The 16,324-nt window shown below is 48.7% G+C and overlaps 1 protein-coding gene across 2 annotated transcripts in view; it reads left to right on the forward strand.

Annotated features, from left to right (window-relative positions):
* The window catches only part of LOC123085923 (protein ABERRANT POLLEN TRANSMISSION 1), a 39,076-nt gene extending 23,054 nt beyond the window's left edge, over window positions 1-16,022 (forward strand). For both annotated transcript variants that reach the window (XM_044507634.1, XM_044507635.1), the window contains 9 exons: window positions 1,730-1,988; window positions 2,515-2,739; window positions 11,989-12,128; window positions 13,571-13,643; window positions 13,892-13,993; window positions 14,088-14,366; window positions 14,500-14,667; window positions 14,821-15,205; window positions 15,692-16,022. In XM_044507634.1, the coding sequence (XP_044363569.1) occupies window positions 1,730-1,988; window positions 2,515-2,739; window positions 11,989-12,128; window positions 13,571-13,643; window positions 13,892-13,993; window positions 14,088-14,366; window positions 14,500-14,667; window positions 14,821-15,205; window positions 15,692-15,840 (1,780 nt within the window). In that variant the 3' untranslated portion in view covers window positions 15,841-16,022. The remainder of the gene's footprint in view (window positions 1-1,729; window positions 1,989-2,514; window positions 2,740-11,988; window positions 12,129-13,570; window positions 13,644-13,891; window positions 13,994-14,087; window positions 14,367-14,499; window positions 14,668-14,820; window positions 15,206-15,691) is intronic.
* Window positions 16,023-16,324: the final 302 nt, after the last annotated feature.

The raw sequence follows: 16,324 nt of genomic DNA on the forward strand, positions 1-16,324 counted from the left end.
AACCAACAAATCAAAAAAAATATTTGGGGCTATTTTTGTGGGGAATTTTTGAAATAGGGACAAAATCAACAAAACAAGGCTAGAAAACACAACGGGGAGGCTCCGAAATCATGATCAACGTGGCTCTAGATACCAAGATGATGTAGGGTAGGACCCTATATGGCCGATCTTTCACGAAAGGAGCGGATCCCGCGATGAACACGATGAACATGAGGGGAAACACGAGGGGGAACACAAGAGAAACACTAAAACCAACAAGAATGATCACACATATGCTAGATTCTTGAACACAAAAGAGTTCACACGATCCACGATCAACAAGGGACGATACACGGTAACCGATTCTTCTCCAAAGAGGGTCTTGATGGGGCCACCCAAAAGGGGGTCTTGAATCCAAGGGGATCTTCTTTGTAGAGGGGCCGCGGTCTCTCTCAAGGAGTAGATCCGATGTGGATGAGCGAGGCTCTATCTCTAATATGAGCTATCACAATGGTGACCCTAGAAAAGAGGAGGAGGAGGTCTATATAGTCTTAGAGGTCGAAGGGGTACATGGGCTTCGGCCCAACACGAAATCAGCACACAGGTGTCGGACGTCCGGTGGTTACCGGTCATTCGGAGGCTCGCGAGGGTCTGGACGTCCGGTGCTTGTCGGGCGTCCATAGATTCGGCTCGGATGGGCTAGGGTCTGACGTCCAGTCGGGGTCGGATGTCCGGGGCGTCGGTCGTCCGGTAGTCTTCGGAAGTCCAGCGTTTTGGCTCGGGTGTGGTAGCGCCGGTCGTCCGGAGAGGGCCGGTCGTCCGGTGCCTGGAGTTCGTCGGACGTCCGAGGGTCGCCGGTTGTCCGGTGACTGGGAGTTTCGAGCAGTTCTTCTTCTTGTCCATTGAGCTGGGCGTCCTTGCTGTCTTGTCCGTTGGGTGTAGCTGATCTGTGGCTTTCCGCCAAGTACCTGATCACACATAGGGTTTTCGCTTGAGGTAGTAGCCATGTCTCATGCATAGAAAGTGGTAGTTCGGAGAGGAGTGAGTTCACCTTATCTTCGATAGCCTTGGCTCGTGCTCTTGTCATTGGTCCAAGTGGTGTCGTGGGAGACGTTGATAGGTCCACGGGGATGACCTTGGGATGCTCCGCATCAAAATCTCTTCTCATGCTCTCTAATATGGTATAGATTTGGGATAATCCCTAGAATCCACCATGCTTTGCTCATCAACGGGTGAGGCTTCAATCACTATCACACCACCTCTGTTTTCTAGTACTTGCTGCAAAAACTTAAAGATCTGCCACCTACAAAGTGCAAATTCTATAAAATACTATCTCCAAATTCATTTTTTTGTGACCCGAAAATCTCCACATTCGTTGGCACTCCTGTGGAATTCATAAACATGAATATATTTCTTAAAATAAAAACCGAAATAAGTTTATTTAGTTCGTAATAGCATTTTGGTTTCTGCTAGCTGTATTCATCTTGACTGGGCAATATATATCTTGGGTGATATTTGCTTCGTACTAAAGGGGAGCCTTGGCGCAGTGGTAAAGCTGCTGCCTTGTGACCATGAGGTCATGGGTTCAAGTCCTGGAAACAGCCTCTTACAGAAATGTAGGGAAAGGCTGCGTACTATAGACCCAAAGTGGTCGGACCCTTCCCTGGACCCTGCGCAAGCGGGAGCTACATGCACCAGGTTGCCCTTTTTTATATTTGCTTCGTACTAATGAAACTACTCCATTTTTCAGAACTCGGAAGAGTAATCTGTGCTATCCCCTTGATGATGATGATAGCGACATTGCTGAAGAATCTGATGCAGTTGTACCAGATGGAGTCGAAGAGGTCGAATTAGCGAAGATCCATGTTGAAGTAAAAGAAAGAGAACGGAAGATACTGTTTGATGATATCAGAATCTTGTCTACCAGTAGTGAATTATCTGGTGATCCGAGTCAGTCACCAAAATTGGATGATTCTACATCAATTGCTACTGGTTCAAAGTCAATGCTGGTATGTATGAGAATTACAGTTGTTGCCTGTCCACACAGGTATAAATAATACTCCCTCCGTCTAGGTGCATTAGGCATCTTAGGAGGTGCACTGCAACCTAGGCACGTAGAGATTGGGCTAGCAGAAAAAATTGAATCGTAGAGGAAGCCAATCACACTATTCCTTTCTCAACTGAAAACATGCTATTAATTAGGAGACCTCTTCAAATCCAAATAGTGTGCTGCATAAATTGCTTGCATTGGTCCTCCAATTAATAGATGGGGTCTAACTAATATGCATGCAAGTAGTACTGCTCCTATGTGCCTTAGCGTTTTGGGATTATTTTATTTTCGTTAGATGCCTAATGCACCGAGACGGAGGGAGTATTTTGCTTCCTGCAAATTGTATTTGTTTGTAAACTTCACTGGTTAGTTCATATCTTTTTTCGTACTTACTTAACACTAATGAAGCAAATATTTAAGCTCTCATTAGCATGAATCTTATGAATAAACTACTTCATCTGAGTTTACCATCATGGCTTTGCCAGGTAAAACGTCTGAAGAAAGAACTTGTGAATGTCCGAAATGGTAGGAAAGAAGCATATTCTATGCTGAGAAGTGCTATGCAGAAAGCTGCACAGTTGAGGTTGATGGAAAAGGAAAAGAACAAAAGCCCTTCATGTGCCATGAGAGTTTCGGTGAGGATAAACAAGGTCGGGTGGAGCATGTTAGCAGACGGAAAAGCCTTTTCTGAAGCTGAGATAAATGATATTGTAAGTTTATTTTTTCTCCAGCCAAGTATAATATTAAGTTTGTGATTTCTAATAGTTCAAAGACTAGGAGTGCCTTTTCAAAAAATGCCGGCGAACAATTATCTGGAGAGAGGGGGGAGGGAGGAAAATTAATCGTTTATTTCCAGATGCTTTGTCATTCCCTTTTCTTAATTCTAGTTATTGCTATGGGAGGGATAGATTTCTTCGTGATATGACAACATTTTATCATTTTCAATCTTTTTTTAGTATCGGAAGGAAAAAGAAAGAAAAGATGGATTGGGTTGAACCTCAAGAGTCATGAAAAATTTGGTAAACCCCATTTTTGAAAATAGAAATTCCATTTAAAGGGTTACCCAAGCTAAATAAGGCGATCTGTTGCCTTGAGCTCACATACTCTTCTTGCTAATCCCAGTATCCAGTTTTTCCTTGATAAAGAATCTGTCAATCTCCACATGTTTGGTTCTATCATGTTGAACTGAGTTGTTTGCTATGTTAATTGCTGACTTGTTGTCGCACCATACATTCATACAACTGATCTTCAATATCTTCAGCTCTTCTAATAGATTCCTTGTCCATGATAACTCACTCAACCCTTGAGACATGGCTCTGTATTCAGCCTCTGCAGTTGATTTGAAAACAACTGGTTGTCTCTTGCTTCTTCAAGACACTAGATTTCCTCCTAGGAAAACACAATGGCATGAAGTTGATCTCCTATCATCCAGGCAGCTAGCCCAATCAGCATCACAATAACCATCCATGACAAGGTGTCCACGACTCTTGTATATCAGTCCTTTCCAGGACAACTCTTCAAGTACCTCAAGATTCTATGTATTGCCTAGGCTCATGCATCATGCATATATCTGCTCACAACACTTATTGCAAATGCAATGTCTGGTCGTGCATGACACAAGTACAATAATCTTCCCACAAATCGTTTCTTTATACACTAGATCACTTGATTAGGCAGACATTATGGTTTTGATCAATTGGGATTGAAGCAGCTCGACAACCTAGCATGCCAACATCACAGAGGAGGTCATGGGTACCTTTCTTTGAGAAAGAGTTATTCCTTTTTCAGACCTGGCCACTTCTATACCAAGGAAGTACTTGAGTTGACCAAGATGTTCAACTTCAAAGGCCTTACTCAGACACCGCTTTAACCTTGCTATCTGTTATGGTGTTGCTAGAAGGAGGGCGCGAGAGGGCCGGCCGGGGCCCTTTTTGCCCACGGCCGGGCAAGATGGAAGGGATTTCCTTCTTAATTCTTTCTTGATTAGATTGATACATCTCCTCTCTTTATATAGAGAGGTTTACTTGACTCTCAAGCAAGGCTTACTTGACCCCTAAGCAAGCGACCCTTATCTCTAATTAACCCTAAGACTGATCACCGAGAATATAGAAGCCGGCGCGGAGACGATGTAGGGTTTTCTGCACACCCTCATGGCCGGCCGAGTGGGCCAGCAGCAGAACCTGATGACGGAGGTCGTCGTGCGCCAGCACGAAGATACGGCGCCCATGCAGGAGCAGGCCATCGGCGAGGCGCCACGGCTCCTCCAGGTCGCCCGCAGCAAGCCTCTGCTGAAGGAGCAGAGCGTCCGGCGCGGCCGCGGTGGCCCGACGGATGTCGGCGAAGAGGGCGAAAGAGGGCCCGTGCGGATGCATAGCACCACCCCCTCGGAGTCGCCGACGGTGGCGTCGTGGTCCGCGTCGCGGCGAGACAGGGCGTCGGCCACGGTGTTAAGGCGGCCCGAACGATACTCGACAGTGAAGTCAAAGCCAAAGAGCTTGCTGATCCACTGATGCTGCGGCACGGTAGACAGCCTCTGGTCCAATTAGAACTTGAGGCTGTAGTGATCCGTGCGAATCCTGAACGAGTGGCCCCAAAGATAGGGCCGCCAATGGTGCACAGCCTGCACCAAGCCAATGAGCTCCCGCTCATAAGTCGCGAGCTTAAGATGGCGTGCGGCGAAGGGCCTGCTGAAGAAGGCTAGAGGGCCATCGCCCTAATGAAGGACAGCGCCGAACCCCGCACCGGAGGCATCACAGTCCACCACAAACGGGTCGTCGATATCAGGCATATGAAGAACGGGGCCCGTCGTGAGGGCCCCCTTGAGGGCCTTGAACGCCGACGTCGCCTCCTCATCCCAGGCAAAGGTGTCGCGGCACAGCAGACGCATGAGTGATGACGCGATGAGGCCAAACTCCAGGACAAATTTCCGGTAGTACCCTGCGAGGCCCAGGAAGCCGCGAAGAGCCCGCGGTGAGTGTGGTGTCGGCCAAGCCGCGACCACCGCCACCTTGTCGGCGTCCATAGCAACCCCCTCAGTCGAGATGACGTGGCCGAGGTAGGCGACTGAAGGTGTCCCGAACAAACACTTCGAGCGCTTAAGATGAAGATGGTGTGCCCGAAGCTCGTTGAAGACGATGGCGACGTGCTGAAGGTGCTCCGCCCACGAGGCGGTGTAGATAAGAATGTCATCAAGGAAAACGAGCACAAACCGACACAAGTAGGGGCGGAGGACGTCGTTCATCAGAGCCTAGAAGGTCGTCGGGGCGTTGGAGAGGCCGAAAGGCATCACCAAGAACTCGAAGTGGCCGTGATGAGTCCAAAACGCCGTCTTGGCGACATCGTCCGGGTGCATCAGCACCTGGTGGTAGCCCGACCGGAGGTCGAGCTTGGTGAAGAAACCCGCCCCATGGAGCTCATCTAGGAGCTCGTCGGCCACCAGAATAGGAAACTTGTCCTTGCGTGTCAGGGCATTAAGGGCGCGGTAGTCGATGCAGAAGCGCCACGTGCCGTCCGATTTGCGGACGAGGAGGACCGGCGCCGAAAATGGCGACGTGGAGATCTGGATGATGCCCAAGGCGAGCATGAGCGCGCATTGCCGCTCCAGCTTGTCCTTCTGCAGCTGGGGATAGCGGTAGGGGTGCACTGCAACCGGCGCCGTGCCCGACAGGAAATGAATGCGGTGATCATACACCCGGGCTGGCGGAAGGCCCTAAGGCTCGTCGAAGAGGTCGCGGTGCTGCTGCAGAAGGTGATCTAGCAATGGGTGCTCGGGCTCGGTGGCGGCCGCGGCCAGCTGAAGCTGCGGCGTCGCCGGAGAGGCGCCACCCATGCCCTCCCACCGGACGCGGCAACCCTGGCGCCAGATGGTCATCGTCAGGGCGTCAAAGTCCCAGAGGATGGGACCAAGGGTTCGCAAGAAGTCGACGCCGAGGATGAAGTCGAAGCAGCCCAAGTCGATGCCCGCGCACGTGATGGTGAAGTGCTCGTCGCCGATAGTGATGGGCACGTTCCGCGCCAGCCCATGACACCGGAGGCGGTCGTCGCTGGCCACCGTGACCCGAAGTTGCTGCCCGCCCGTCGGCTGAAGCGCTAAGCGGCGCATGGTAGCCTCGGGCAGGAAGTTATGTGTGGAGCCCGTATCCAAGAGGGCCACCAGGCGCTCGCCATGAATCATCACCGGCAAGAGGATAGTTCGCTCGTCGCGGATGCCGGCAAGCGCATGGAGCGAGACCACGAGCGCCGTCGCCGGGGCGATCGCGGGGGCGGCCTCCGCAACAACTGGGGGCGGCAACTCGCCGTGCCTGTCGGTGGGTGTGTCCTCCTCGACGTAGTCGGCCGTCTCCAAGTAGAAGAGGCGCGGGCAGACGTGGCCCGGCACGTAGGGCTCATCACAGTTATAGCAAAGCCCCTGGAGCCGATGCTCGAGCTGCTCGGCCTGAGAGAGCCAACGGAAGGGCCGCGTCGCGGCCGGGGTGGTAATCGCCGGAGCGGCCGGGGGCAGCCGGCCTGGAGCAGGTGCTGGGGGCTGCCTGGTGTTCCATCGGCCTCCTCGAGCCGGGGCCGCCTGCTGCAAGGCCTGCGCGCGACACTCGAAGGCGCGGGCATAGTACATGGCCGTCTGGAGGTCCTGGGGTCCTCGAAGCTCCACGTCAACGCGGATGTGATCCGGGAGACCGCCGACGAAGAGCTCGGACCGTTGCTGCGCCGTCACGCCCGGCGCGTGGCATACAAGGGCCTGGAAGCGGTCGGCGAAGTCCTGCACCGTGGATGTGAAGGGGAGGCAGCCGAGCTCCGCCAGCCGGCTCCCGCGGATTGGCGGCCCGAAGCGAAGGAGACATAGCTCACGAAAACGCTCCCAAGGGGGCATGCCGCCCTCGTCCTGCTCGAGGGCGTAATACCACGTCTGTGCGGCGCCCCGGAGGTGATAAGAGGTCCGACGCGAGTGTGCGTTGCCCCTGGAAGAACTGCTCGCACTGGTTGAGCCAGTTGAGGGGGTCCTCAGTCCCGTCGTAGGTGGCGAAGTCGAGCTTGGCGAAACGTGGAACGGCGGGTCAGCGCGGCCCGCGTAAGGACCCGCGGAGCCTGACGGATCACCGTACAGCAGGGTGGGCGTCGCCTGTTCCCCGACCGTAGTGTAGACAGGCTGCGGCGCCGACACGGACAGCCAGGCCCGGAGCGGTGACGGCGACGGCGACGGAGGGAAGCGAACCTACTGGATCGGGACGCCTCCCGGCGCGGTCGGCCCTGGCCCGGTGCTGAGTGGTGGAGGGGCCTGCAGCGGCGGCGGTTGCTGGATGGAGGCGGTGGGTGCTAGAGGCGCGGCTGGAGCCGGCGCCGGCCACTGCGGGGCGGCGGCGGCAGCTGCAGCGTCCCAGCGAACGCCGCGGAGGTCCCTGGATGCGGCGAGTACCACGGCAGGGCCGGCGGCCCGGTGGCGGCGATCGGCGGCAGGGGCGGCGGCGGCCCGTAGGGGCTGGCCAGGTACGGCCGTATCCCCTGGACGGCTGTGACGAGGTCGTTGAGGACCCCGGTGACCTCCTCCGGGGTATAGGCGGCGGCCGGTGGTGCGGTGGAGGGCGCCGACATCTGGGCGGTGGCGGCGCCGGAGGGGGCGAATAGCGGCGCGGATGGGGAGGGCAGCGGCGCGGTGGAGATGGCCAGCGGCCCGGTGGTTATAGAAACAAGCTGTAAGACTCTTTTTCGGATTAAGCAATAAGACAATTCTATTGCCCTGCTCCCAGAGGAGCCGGAACCCTAAACCCTAACCGCCTTCTCTCACCGCCACAGCCTCCTCCACGCGCACGACGGCGCCCAGCCGCCGGCGGCCGCGTGCTCACCCGCGCCCAGCTCCCTCCTTCCCCTACAATCTCTGGCCTAGACCTGGTAGAACCCTAGCTCCTACCACTATCTCTACGTCATCATCACCGGTGATAATGATATCAACATAAACTGCAAAGATGGTTAGTTTCCCTTTAGAGTGTCTAATAAACAATGTATGATCACCAGTGCATTGTCCATACCCTATGTCACACACCACCCGTCTAAACTTGTCAAACCAAGCTTTTGGAGACTGCTTCAGTCCGTAAAGGGCTTTCTTCTAAACCTGGGCATTCTCGGGGCCAGGCCTTACAAAGCCCAACCTTAAAATCTCAAGCACGAGCCCGGCCTCGCCAGAAATAAATAATCAGTGCACTTTTTGATTAAAATAATAATTTTCAGGATATTTAAAATATATATTATATCTATATATCTAATAAAATAATGGTTTATGTCCTGTTCGGGCTTATCTTCGGGCTTCCGGACCGGGCTACAGACGGAAAAGCTGAGCCCGAGCCCGGCCGGGATGTCGGGCTGTCCATGCTTGCATCTACTTTCTTCAGCCTTCTTACCTTGCCAACGGTCTCAGAAGTCGAGAACCCAGGTGGAATCACCATGTATACCTCTTTGTCGTGAAGAATACCCAATAAAGATACACTTGACTGCCAGAGGATCGAATTTGTTGACTGATGGCCTATGATCACGAACAAAGCAAGTGCAACCGAACACCTTGGGAGGAACATGGAATTTATTTTCGGTGAAAATCAACTCACACCGTGATTTCATACCTATCATCCGGGATGGCATGCGGTTGATCAAAAAGGTGGCCATCATGATAGCTTCACTCCACATGAACTTGGGCACATTCATGGTGAACATCAATGCCTGGGCCAACCTCCAGAGGGTGGCAATTTTTCCTCTCTACCGCCCCATTCTGAAGAGGTGTGTCCACACAAGATGTTTGATGCAGGATGCCCTTGTCCGACATGAAGGCACCAATGGTCTTGTTAACATACTCAATGCCATTTCAGATCCGTGTGTTTGAATTTTCACATTAAATTAAGTCTGAACAAGTGCATAAAAACTTTGAAACACTGAAACACTTCATATTTATGTTTCAAAAGATAGACCCAAGTCATCAGAGAATAGCAATCAATCAACATAAGGAGATACTTTGCACCACTGATAAATAACACTGGATATGTCCATACATCACAGCGGATTAACACAAAAAGAGATATGCTCATGATCCCCTTACTCACATGTGGGTTTACGGTATTATGATGCCCTTAACACAAAAGGAGAGAGTGTGGAACATAAGAATTAAACTCATTAAAGTCTCCAGCAACATATTATGATACTCCAAAGTCAAGCACCCATTCCGAGTTTATTTTATGGGGTTGCTATTGATGCGTATTCAATGTTACCTTCGTTTGTATCGACAAAATTGCCATAGCTCGTAGCAGTCTTCTGTCCTCCTGCAGGCTGCTTCCCTTCAACTGAAGCAGCTACATTTTAATGAGGAGCATTCCAAGAACCGCCACTCCCATTCTGACCACCTAGGCTGCTACTGCCACTGTACCCTCGGCCTCTGCCTCTTTTGGGTCCAGTGCAGAAATGACTTATATGCTCTGTTTGACCACAATTATAACACCCCTAAAACCTCACTGGTCAGCCACTCTATAAGCAGATTCATTTCCATCTCCTCTTCTCGACTAGAGTGTACCTCTTCTTGGGACATCGCAACAATGGCCTCATCAAGGACAAAAGCATCGTTGATGAAGCAGCACATTGTGCTGCTCTCAAAACCTTGATCTAGACCTTTGAGAAATTGCATCACACGCCTGCGCTCAACCCAATTCCTGGCAATCTCCATGGACTCTGCATGTGGAAGGTCAACAGGATCACACTGATCTAGATCTGCCCAAAAATGTTGCAGCTCATTCACATACTGTGACATCCCGATTTGGTATACTCATATCACCAAAGGTGCACCTTCTTTTCCAAGGGCCCATTCGAAAGGAACCTCAAAGTTAAGCGTGCTTTGCTTGGAGCAATTTGAGGATGGGTGACCAACTGGGAAATTAATCTCGGGTGTTCAGAGTGTGGACAAAATGCGCAGAAAAGACTCTAGATCCCAGGCGCAACGGCCAGGAACCAGTGGGTTTGGTCGGGGCGTTACAATTGGCATCAGAGCCGACCCTCGCGGTTACATGGCCGTGTATGGGTTAGTGATGCATACACATGGCACATGTGGATGCTGGTACTAGCACGAACAGATGTGTGCCAAGAGAGAACGTTCTTGCTGGGCCGACGGGGACGTCGGTTCCTTTGAGGGGGGTATATGTGACATCCCGACTTAATAGGAATGGAAGACTACTCATATCAACAAGGTGCAGCTTCTTTTCCGGGAGCCCATCCGAAAGGAACCTCAAAGTTAAGCGCAGGAAGGATAGTGTTGGTCTGTGGGGCCAGTCTAGATCCCAGGCGCAACGGCCAGGAACTGGTGGGTGGACTGATGGATTTGGTCGGGGCGTTGCACATACTCACACTTCTATCACCTTGAGGAACAACATGGACCCTGTCTTCAATTTGGGACACGAGCATCTGGTGGCCCTTACCGGAATACCTCACGGACAGCAGGCTCCACACAGCAAAAGCATTCGGTAATGCCTCAACAGACACTGCAATGGCTGGAGTCAGGGAGTTTAACATCGAGGCCAATATCAGGGAGCCAGTAACACTCCACTTCTTCCATTCTGAGCTCTCCTTGTCAGTCAACCATTCCCAGAACATACCCCGTCAGACATTTGTCTTCCAAGATCAACAAGGCCTGCCTCAACTAGCTCAGGTAGCTGCTCATGCCGTTCAGCTTGACATCATTTGGCATGAGGTCAAGCTTGAACCCCTGATCTACTAGGCACAACAATTACGCCACCTGGAAGAGTTGACCCCTCGCAGCCTTCGCAGTCGTGAGTTGCGCAAGTTTCTTTATAGCAGCGATCAGTTCAGCCCCCATGACTGCCTCCACCTCTTTTTCTCCTAGCTGTGCCACCTCTAGTGCTGCCTTGTTCCTCTGCAATCAGCAGCCACTCAGCTCTTCTACGCTCGCTAGCACCACGAAACTAGCCACCAACTCCAGGAGCCCAGCAGCAGCAGCAGCAGCTCCAGTCACACTCTCTTCTTCTCCACTAGCACCAACTCCAGCAGCTGAGTAGCAACAGCAGCAGCAGTCACTGCCACCTTCAGGACCACAGCCCCTACTGGACAGTCTGGTCGCAATCTGGTCACTCAAACCCTTCTTCTCCAATCAGCACGCACGCAGAATCAAATCAGCAGCAGCATGTCGTTCCCTCTCACCACAAACAGCACGCAGCAACCGCAGCTCCTCCTCCTCTCCAATCACCTCCTCCCCTTCTCAGCTGCAGCAGCTGCAGCTCCTTCTCCTCTCCTCAGCCAAGCTCGCCGCCTCCAGCTTCACCTCCTCGCCGGACCCAGCCGGCCGCCGTCGCCCGCGCAGCTGGCGCACAGCAGCCACGCCCAGATGCGCCGCCGCCTCCTCACCGGACCCCGCCGCCGGCGCCGCCGTCTCCAGTGCCCTGACCTGGTCTGATTACCATGTTGCGAGAGAGAGAACGCACCTCGTGCTTTTCTAGTGTGGAGCGACGCATCTGACCGGACATGATCTGGCTCCTCTTTTTTTTAAGGCAATCTGGCTCCTCTTTTTTGTTTTGAGTGGAGTCCGACTCCCCTTTTTTTGCCAAAAAAGGTTTTCGCCTCGCTTTATACATAAAACAAACCACAAGAGCCACAAGATCCAACAAATGTTCACGCCACACGCACAGGCAGAAGTAGCAGACAGACAAAGTGCAAAAGGGTTCTGCTGATGGCACAACTCAATAAGCCTAAAAAAAGGAAAAAAAAGGCGAACAGAAAAGCAGCAGTACAACTTTTTTTTTTTGGAACTAGCCTGCGAACAGAAAAGCGGCAGTACAGCTTTTTTTTTTTGGAACTAGCCTGGGCCTTATGGGCCGGACGGAACAAGGGCTCACATACAATATTATCTTTAGTTTCTTCTCCGAATAACAGAATGTGCATGCTTATTTAGATCTTTTGCTGACCTTTTCTGTATGTATATGTAGATTTATGATTTTGACCGGGACTACAAAGACATAGGCATTGCTCAGTTGACAACCAAGTTGTTTGTTCTCAGAAATGGTCTTGCTAATGCAAAATCAGATACTGTTGTTGCACCCTGGAATCCACCGTCTGAATGGGGCAAGTAAGGATGGCTTCTTCTCCCTTGCAGCATTAAGCGATAGTAACTACAATATCTCTTTTGCAAGAATGAAGTGACGTGAGAGTTCTTTTAGGCATGTGTGGACTCTTCAGCCTCTCATTTTGCCAACTTAATTGCAGATTCTTTCATTTTGTAAGATATTACTTTTAGTCTGGGATCTGCATTTTCCAACAACAGGAATATTGCCTATGTGAAACTTTGTCACACACAAAATATATCTCAAAGCAACTTTGCACTGCTAACTGTGAAATATATAAGGGCATCACAAAGGTGCAGCGCAAGAAGTTTCTGCATAGGCACTTAAAGAGAGAGAGAGAAAACAGCTACACTTTGTGAGTGCTTAGATGGACATCACAAAGGTGCAACGCAAAAAGTATCGCAAAGCATCCGTATGATGTTATCTCCGCCAATGCAAGCACCTCTTTGTGGGTGCTTAAGATGGTTGTATAGTTTACTTGCTGGAGATAGCTACACTAAATATATCTTAGTGTAACTTTGGAATACTACTAAAAATGAAATATATAATAGCATGCACAAAGGCACAATGCAAGAAGCTTCTGAATGGGCACTTAAAGAGAAGCATAGCCACGGCACCAAGCACCCGTCTGAGAGTTATCTCCTTCTATGCAAGCACCTCTTTATAGAAGCTTAGATGGTGATCAAGCATAAGAACCTTAACACTAGTACTCCCTCCTTTCCGGTTTATAAGGCTCAGTTCAAAAATCTCACCAACCAAGGTAGATGATGAGTGGTGGAATATTTTTTGTATTTTGCAAAAGCACCCAATTAATGCTCTTGTTTTCCTCAAAAAATTATGTTTACGAATGCATTAATTGCAATGCATGCATGCATAAAGTGCATGCATTTGTCAGTTTTCTCTTAATACTTGCATGCAATGATTTAATGCACCTTGAAGTCTGAACATGTGATGGGGAACAACCAAATTGAGCCTTATAAAATGGAAAAACTAAAATTTTGAGATAAGCTCTATAAACCGGAAAGGAGGGAGTAGTGTCTAATCAAGCACCGGCACTAAAAATCTAGCACCCTGCCTTTGCTGCGGGGCAAGAAAAAACATTTTATTTTTGGTAAGCATGTCTCCAAGCATCTGCATCGCGCATTACTAATAAGTGACACATGTAGAGTTCATGGACTATGGGTTCTGACTCTATTCATTTCTGTGTGAGTTGAGCTCAGCAGAAGTACATCCAAGATTAACCGTGGCTCCATTAAGACAAAGGAGTGAACTAAGCTAAAGGCATGGATGCCGAGTGTGATATTTGAATCTGAACTTTTGTTCTTACAGTTTGTTCTTCATTTTCTGTTCTTTTTCCTGATTCATATGTATTTGATTCATTTTAGCTTGGAAGAACATATATTCTCCATTCTGAGGAACCATGGTTCAACACTAATTTTCAATGCAGGAATGCAATGCTTCGTGTTAATGCTAGGCAAGGAGCTCCGACTGATGGAAACTCAGTAATTGAGAGTTTGCTGGTAGGTTCAGTGGATTTTACATTTGATGAACTGGAGTTTAGCAAGAATGTTCTTCCTTTGATTGCTAGCTTTACCCAACTCTGTAGTTTACAAGAACAAGAGTAACAGATCAGGCTGTATGAATACACATTAAACAGTATTACTGTCAGGTTATTTTCGGTTGTGTATATACATGCATAGTGAATGGTTTTGCTCAAAAGAAACAGTTTGGTGAATGACAGTGTTTCCTTTCTACCTTGTTAATGTAGGTGGACATCTATCCACTGAAAATTTATTTAACAGAATCAATGTACAGAATGATGTGGGGATATTTCTTCCCTGGTGATGAGCAGCACCCACAAAAGCGGCAGGTTAAAATATCATTTCATGGTATTTGTGTTGTGATTTATTAATTATGCTTTCTCCTTTGTTGCTCATTTTGTGCTTCTCCTTTTCCTTATATAGGAACTTTTCAAAGTCTCTACTACAGCAGGGACACGTCGAGTTAAGAAAGGCACTTCGGTTGCAGAAACAAACAGTCCCAGTAACCAGTCATCATTTGACAGAACATGGGAGGAAAATGTGGCTGAATCTGTAGCTAATGAACTTGTTTCACAAATCCAGGGTCAGTCAAATGCCCAAACTCGTTCTGCTCGTGAAGAGAAGAAGCCTGTAGAACCTAATGAGGTGAAGCAATCTAGACCTCAGAAGATGATGGACTTCCGCAATATAAAGATAAGCCAGGTTGGTTGGTATATACTTCATCAAATGATGTTTTATTTATGCAACGTAGTAACCGTAGTACACAGCCTGCTGAAATTTTCTTTAATATGCTCGCTGTTATTCCATATAATGTAAGCTTTTGATGATATGCTAGGTCGAATTGCTTCTCACGTATGAGGGATTGCCATTTGCTGTTAGTGATGTAAGGCTACTCATGGATACCTTTCATCGTGAAGATTTTACTGGGACATGGCCAAGACTATTTTCACGAGTGAAGAAACATATTGTATGGGGAGTACTGAAGTCAGTAACTGGCATGCAGGTGCTTTTCTTTCATTTTGCTTTCTAACTTTTGAAGCTGAATGGCATTCCGTATTGAATGCTAAGTAGTTAAATAGCAGATCGTGCGATGCCTTGTATGGATCTTTAAGGTTCAAGGCAATCCTTTGACTTAGACGCCGCTTCTTTTTTACAGGGTAAAAAGTTTAAAGCTAAATCCACTAGCCAAAAAGAGCCAACTGCAGGATTAATCGCTGCCAATGATTTAAATTTGAGTGACAGCGATGGTGATGAAAGTGGGAACTCTGATCAACTACCATCTTTCCTTAGAAAACCAAGTGATGGTGCTGGTGATGGATTTGCCACCTCTGTGAAGGGATTGTTCAGTTCACAAAAAAAGAAAGCAATGCATTTTGTCCTGAAGACTATGAAAGGAGATGGTGATCAGGATTTTCAGGGTGAACGGAGTGAGAATGATATCGAGTTTTCTCCATTTGCTCGGCAGTTAACTATAACAAAAACAAAGAAGCTTATAAGGAAGCACACGAAAAAGTTACAGCCTAAAGTTCCCCAAAATGCAGGTGAGATACGAATCATCGCTTCAGTGATTCTATTTGTCAGCTCTAACTGAAGTAGAAATAGAGGAAGAAATAGCACTGGTCAGACATTTTAATCATTGAAATATTTTCCTTGTTTGAAAATAAATAAAGAGAAGATCTAATTGGTCTGTCTGTAAGAGTACCTGCCTAATCATGCGACCACTCTAGCTTGTATAGTTAAAACAATATTTCTTGCATTCATTAGTATACAGGGGTAAGGAAATTGTCGTATTTTGTGCTACGAGCAAGCACTTGGAAACTGTATTGGACCCCATATCCAAATGGTATCATCATGCAACTTATTATTTTCATTATTATTGAAACAATTTATAGATTGTTAAGACTATCTGAGGAACATGCCTGAACAAATTGGAGACTAGTGTGTGTGAGCTGGAACAAATCTATTCTCATTGTGATAGTTTCCAAAAAAATATAGAGGGTTCTGACGTGTGTTTTCTTCTTGTCCAGGTAGTCAGCAAGAACACGGGTCAGAGTTGCCACCGCGCGGCCCTTCTGGGCATCATACGGACTCGTCGTCCTCCTCCTCCTCTTCATCCTCTTCTGACAACGATCAGCCATCGCAGGTGGAAATGAGCCCGAAAGATCATGCAGCGTAGGCGTACGCATGGACGATTCTTTGGTCAGTAAAAGCTGGATGGATGCTTCTAGTTTGTGGACTAAAACAGCTGCGCCTGAAGAAATTCTTTAATCCAGGAGAAATATTGTTGACACATATGAAGCATTATTTTACCGAGCTTCTGAAAACAAGGCGTTGAAATAAGCTGTGTCCTTCCTTTCATGGCAAGCCACACGAATTTGCTCCTTGGTAATTTTGTTTTGCAATGCAGTATAATAGGACAACAAATGTGTAGTAACATAGCATCATCAATGAGTCAATGACCATATATCGATAATAGTAGCAAAGTATGCGATGTCTAACAATTAAGAAGGATTACGAAACAGCAAAGGAAATTATAATATAACTCTACAATCCCTTTTTGGGGGAGATTGATGATATACTCATCTTTCACTTGCTTGAAGAATGTTCTCTTTCTCAAAATAGGTTTTCGTCCCGCTTTATAAATAAAGCAACGATTCATA

This window comes from Triticum aestivum, chromosome 4A (assembly GCF_018294505.1).
Source record: "Triticum aestivum cultivar Chinese Spring chromosome 4A, IWGSC CS RefSeq v2.1, whole genome shotgun sequence".
Lineage (NCBI taxonomy): Eukaryota > Viridiplantae > Streptophyta > Magnoliopsida > Poales > Poaceae > Triticum > Triticum aestivum.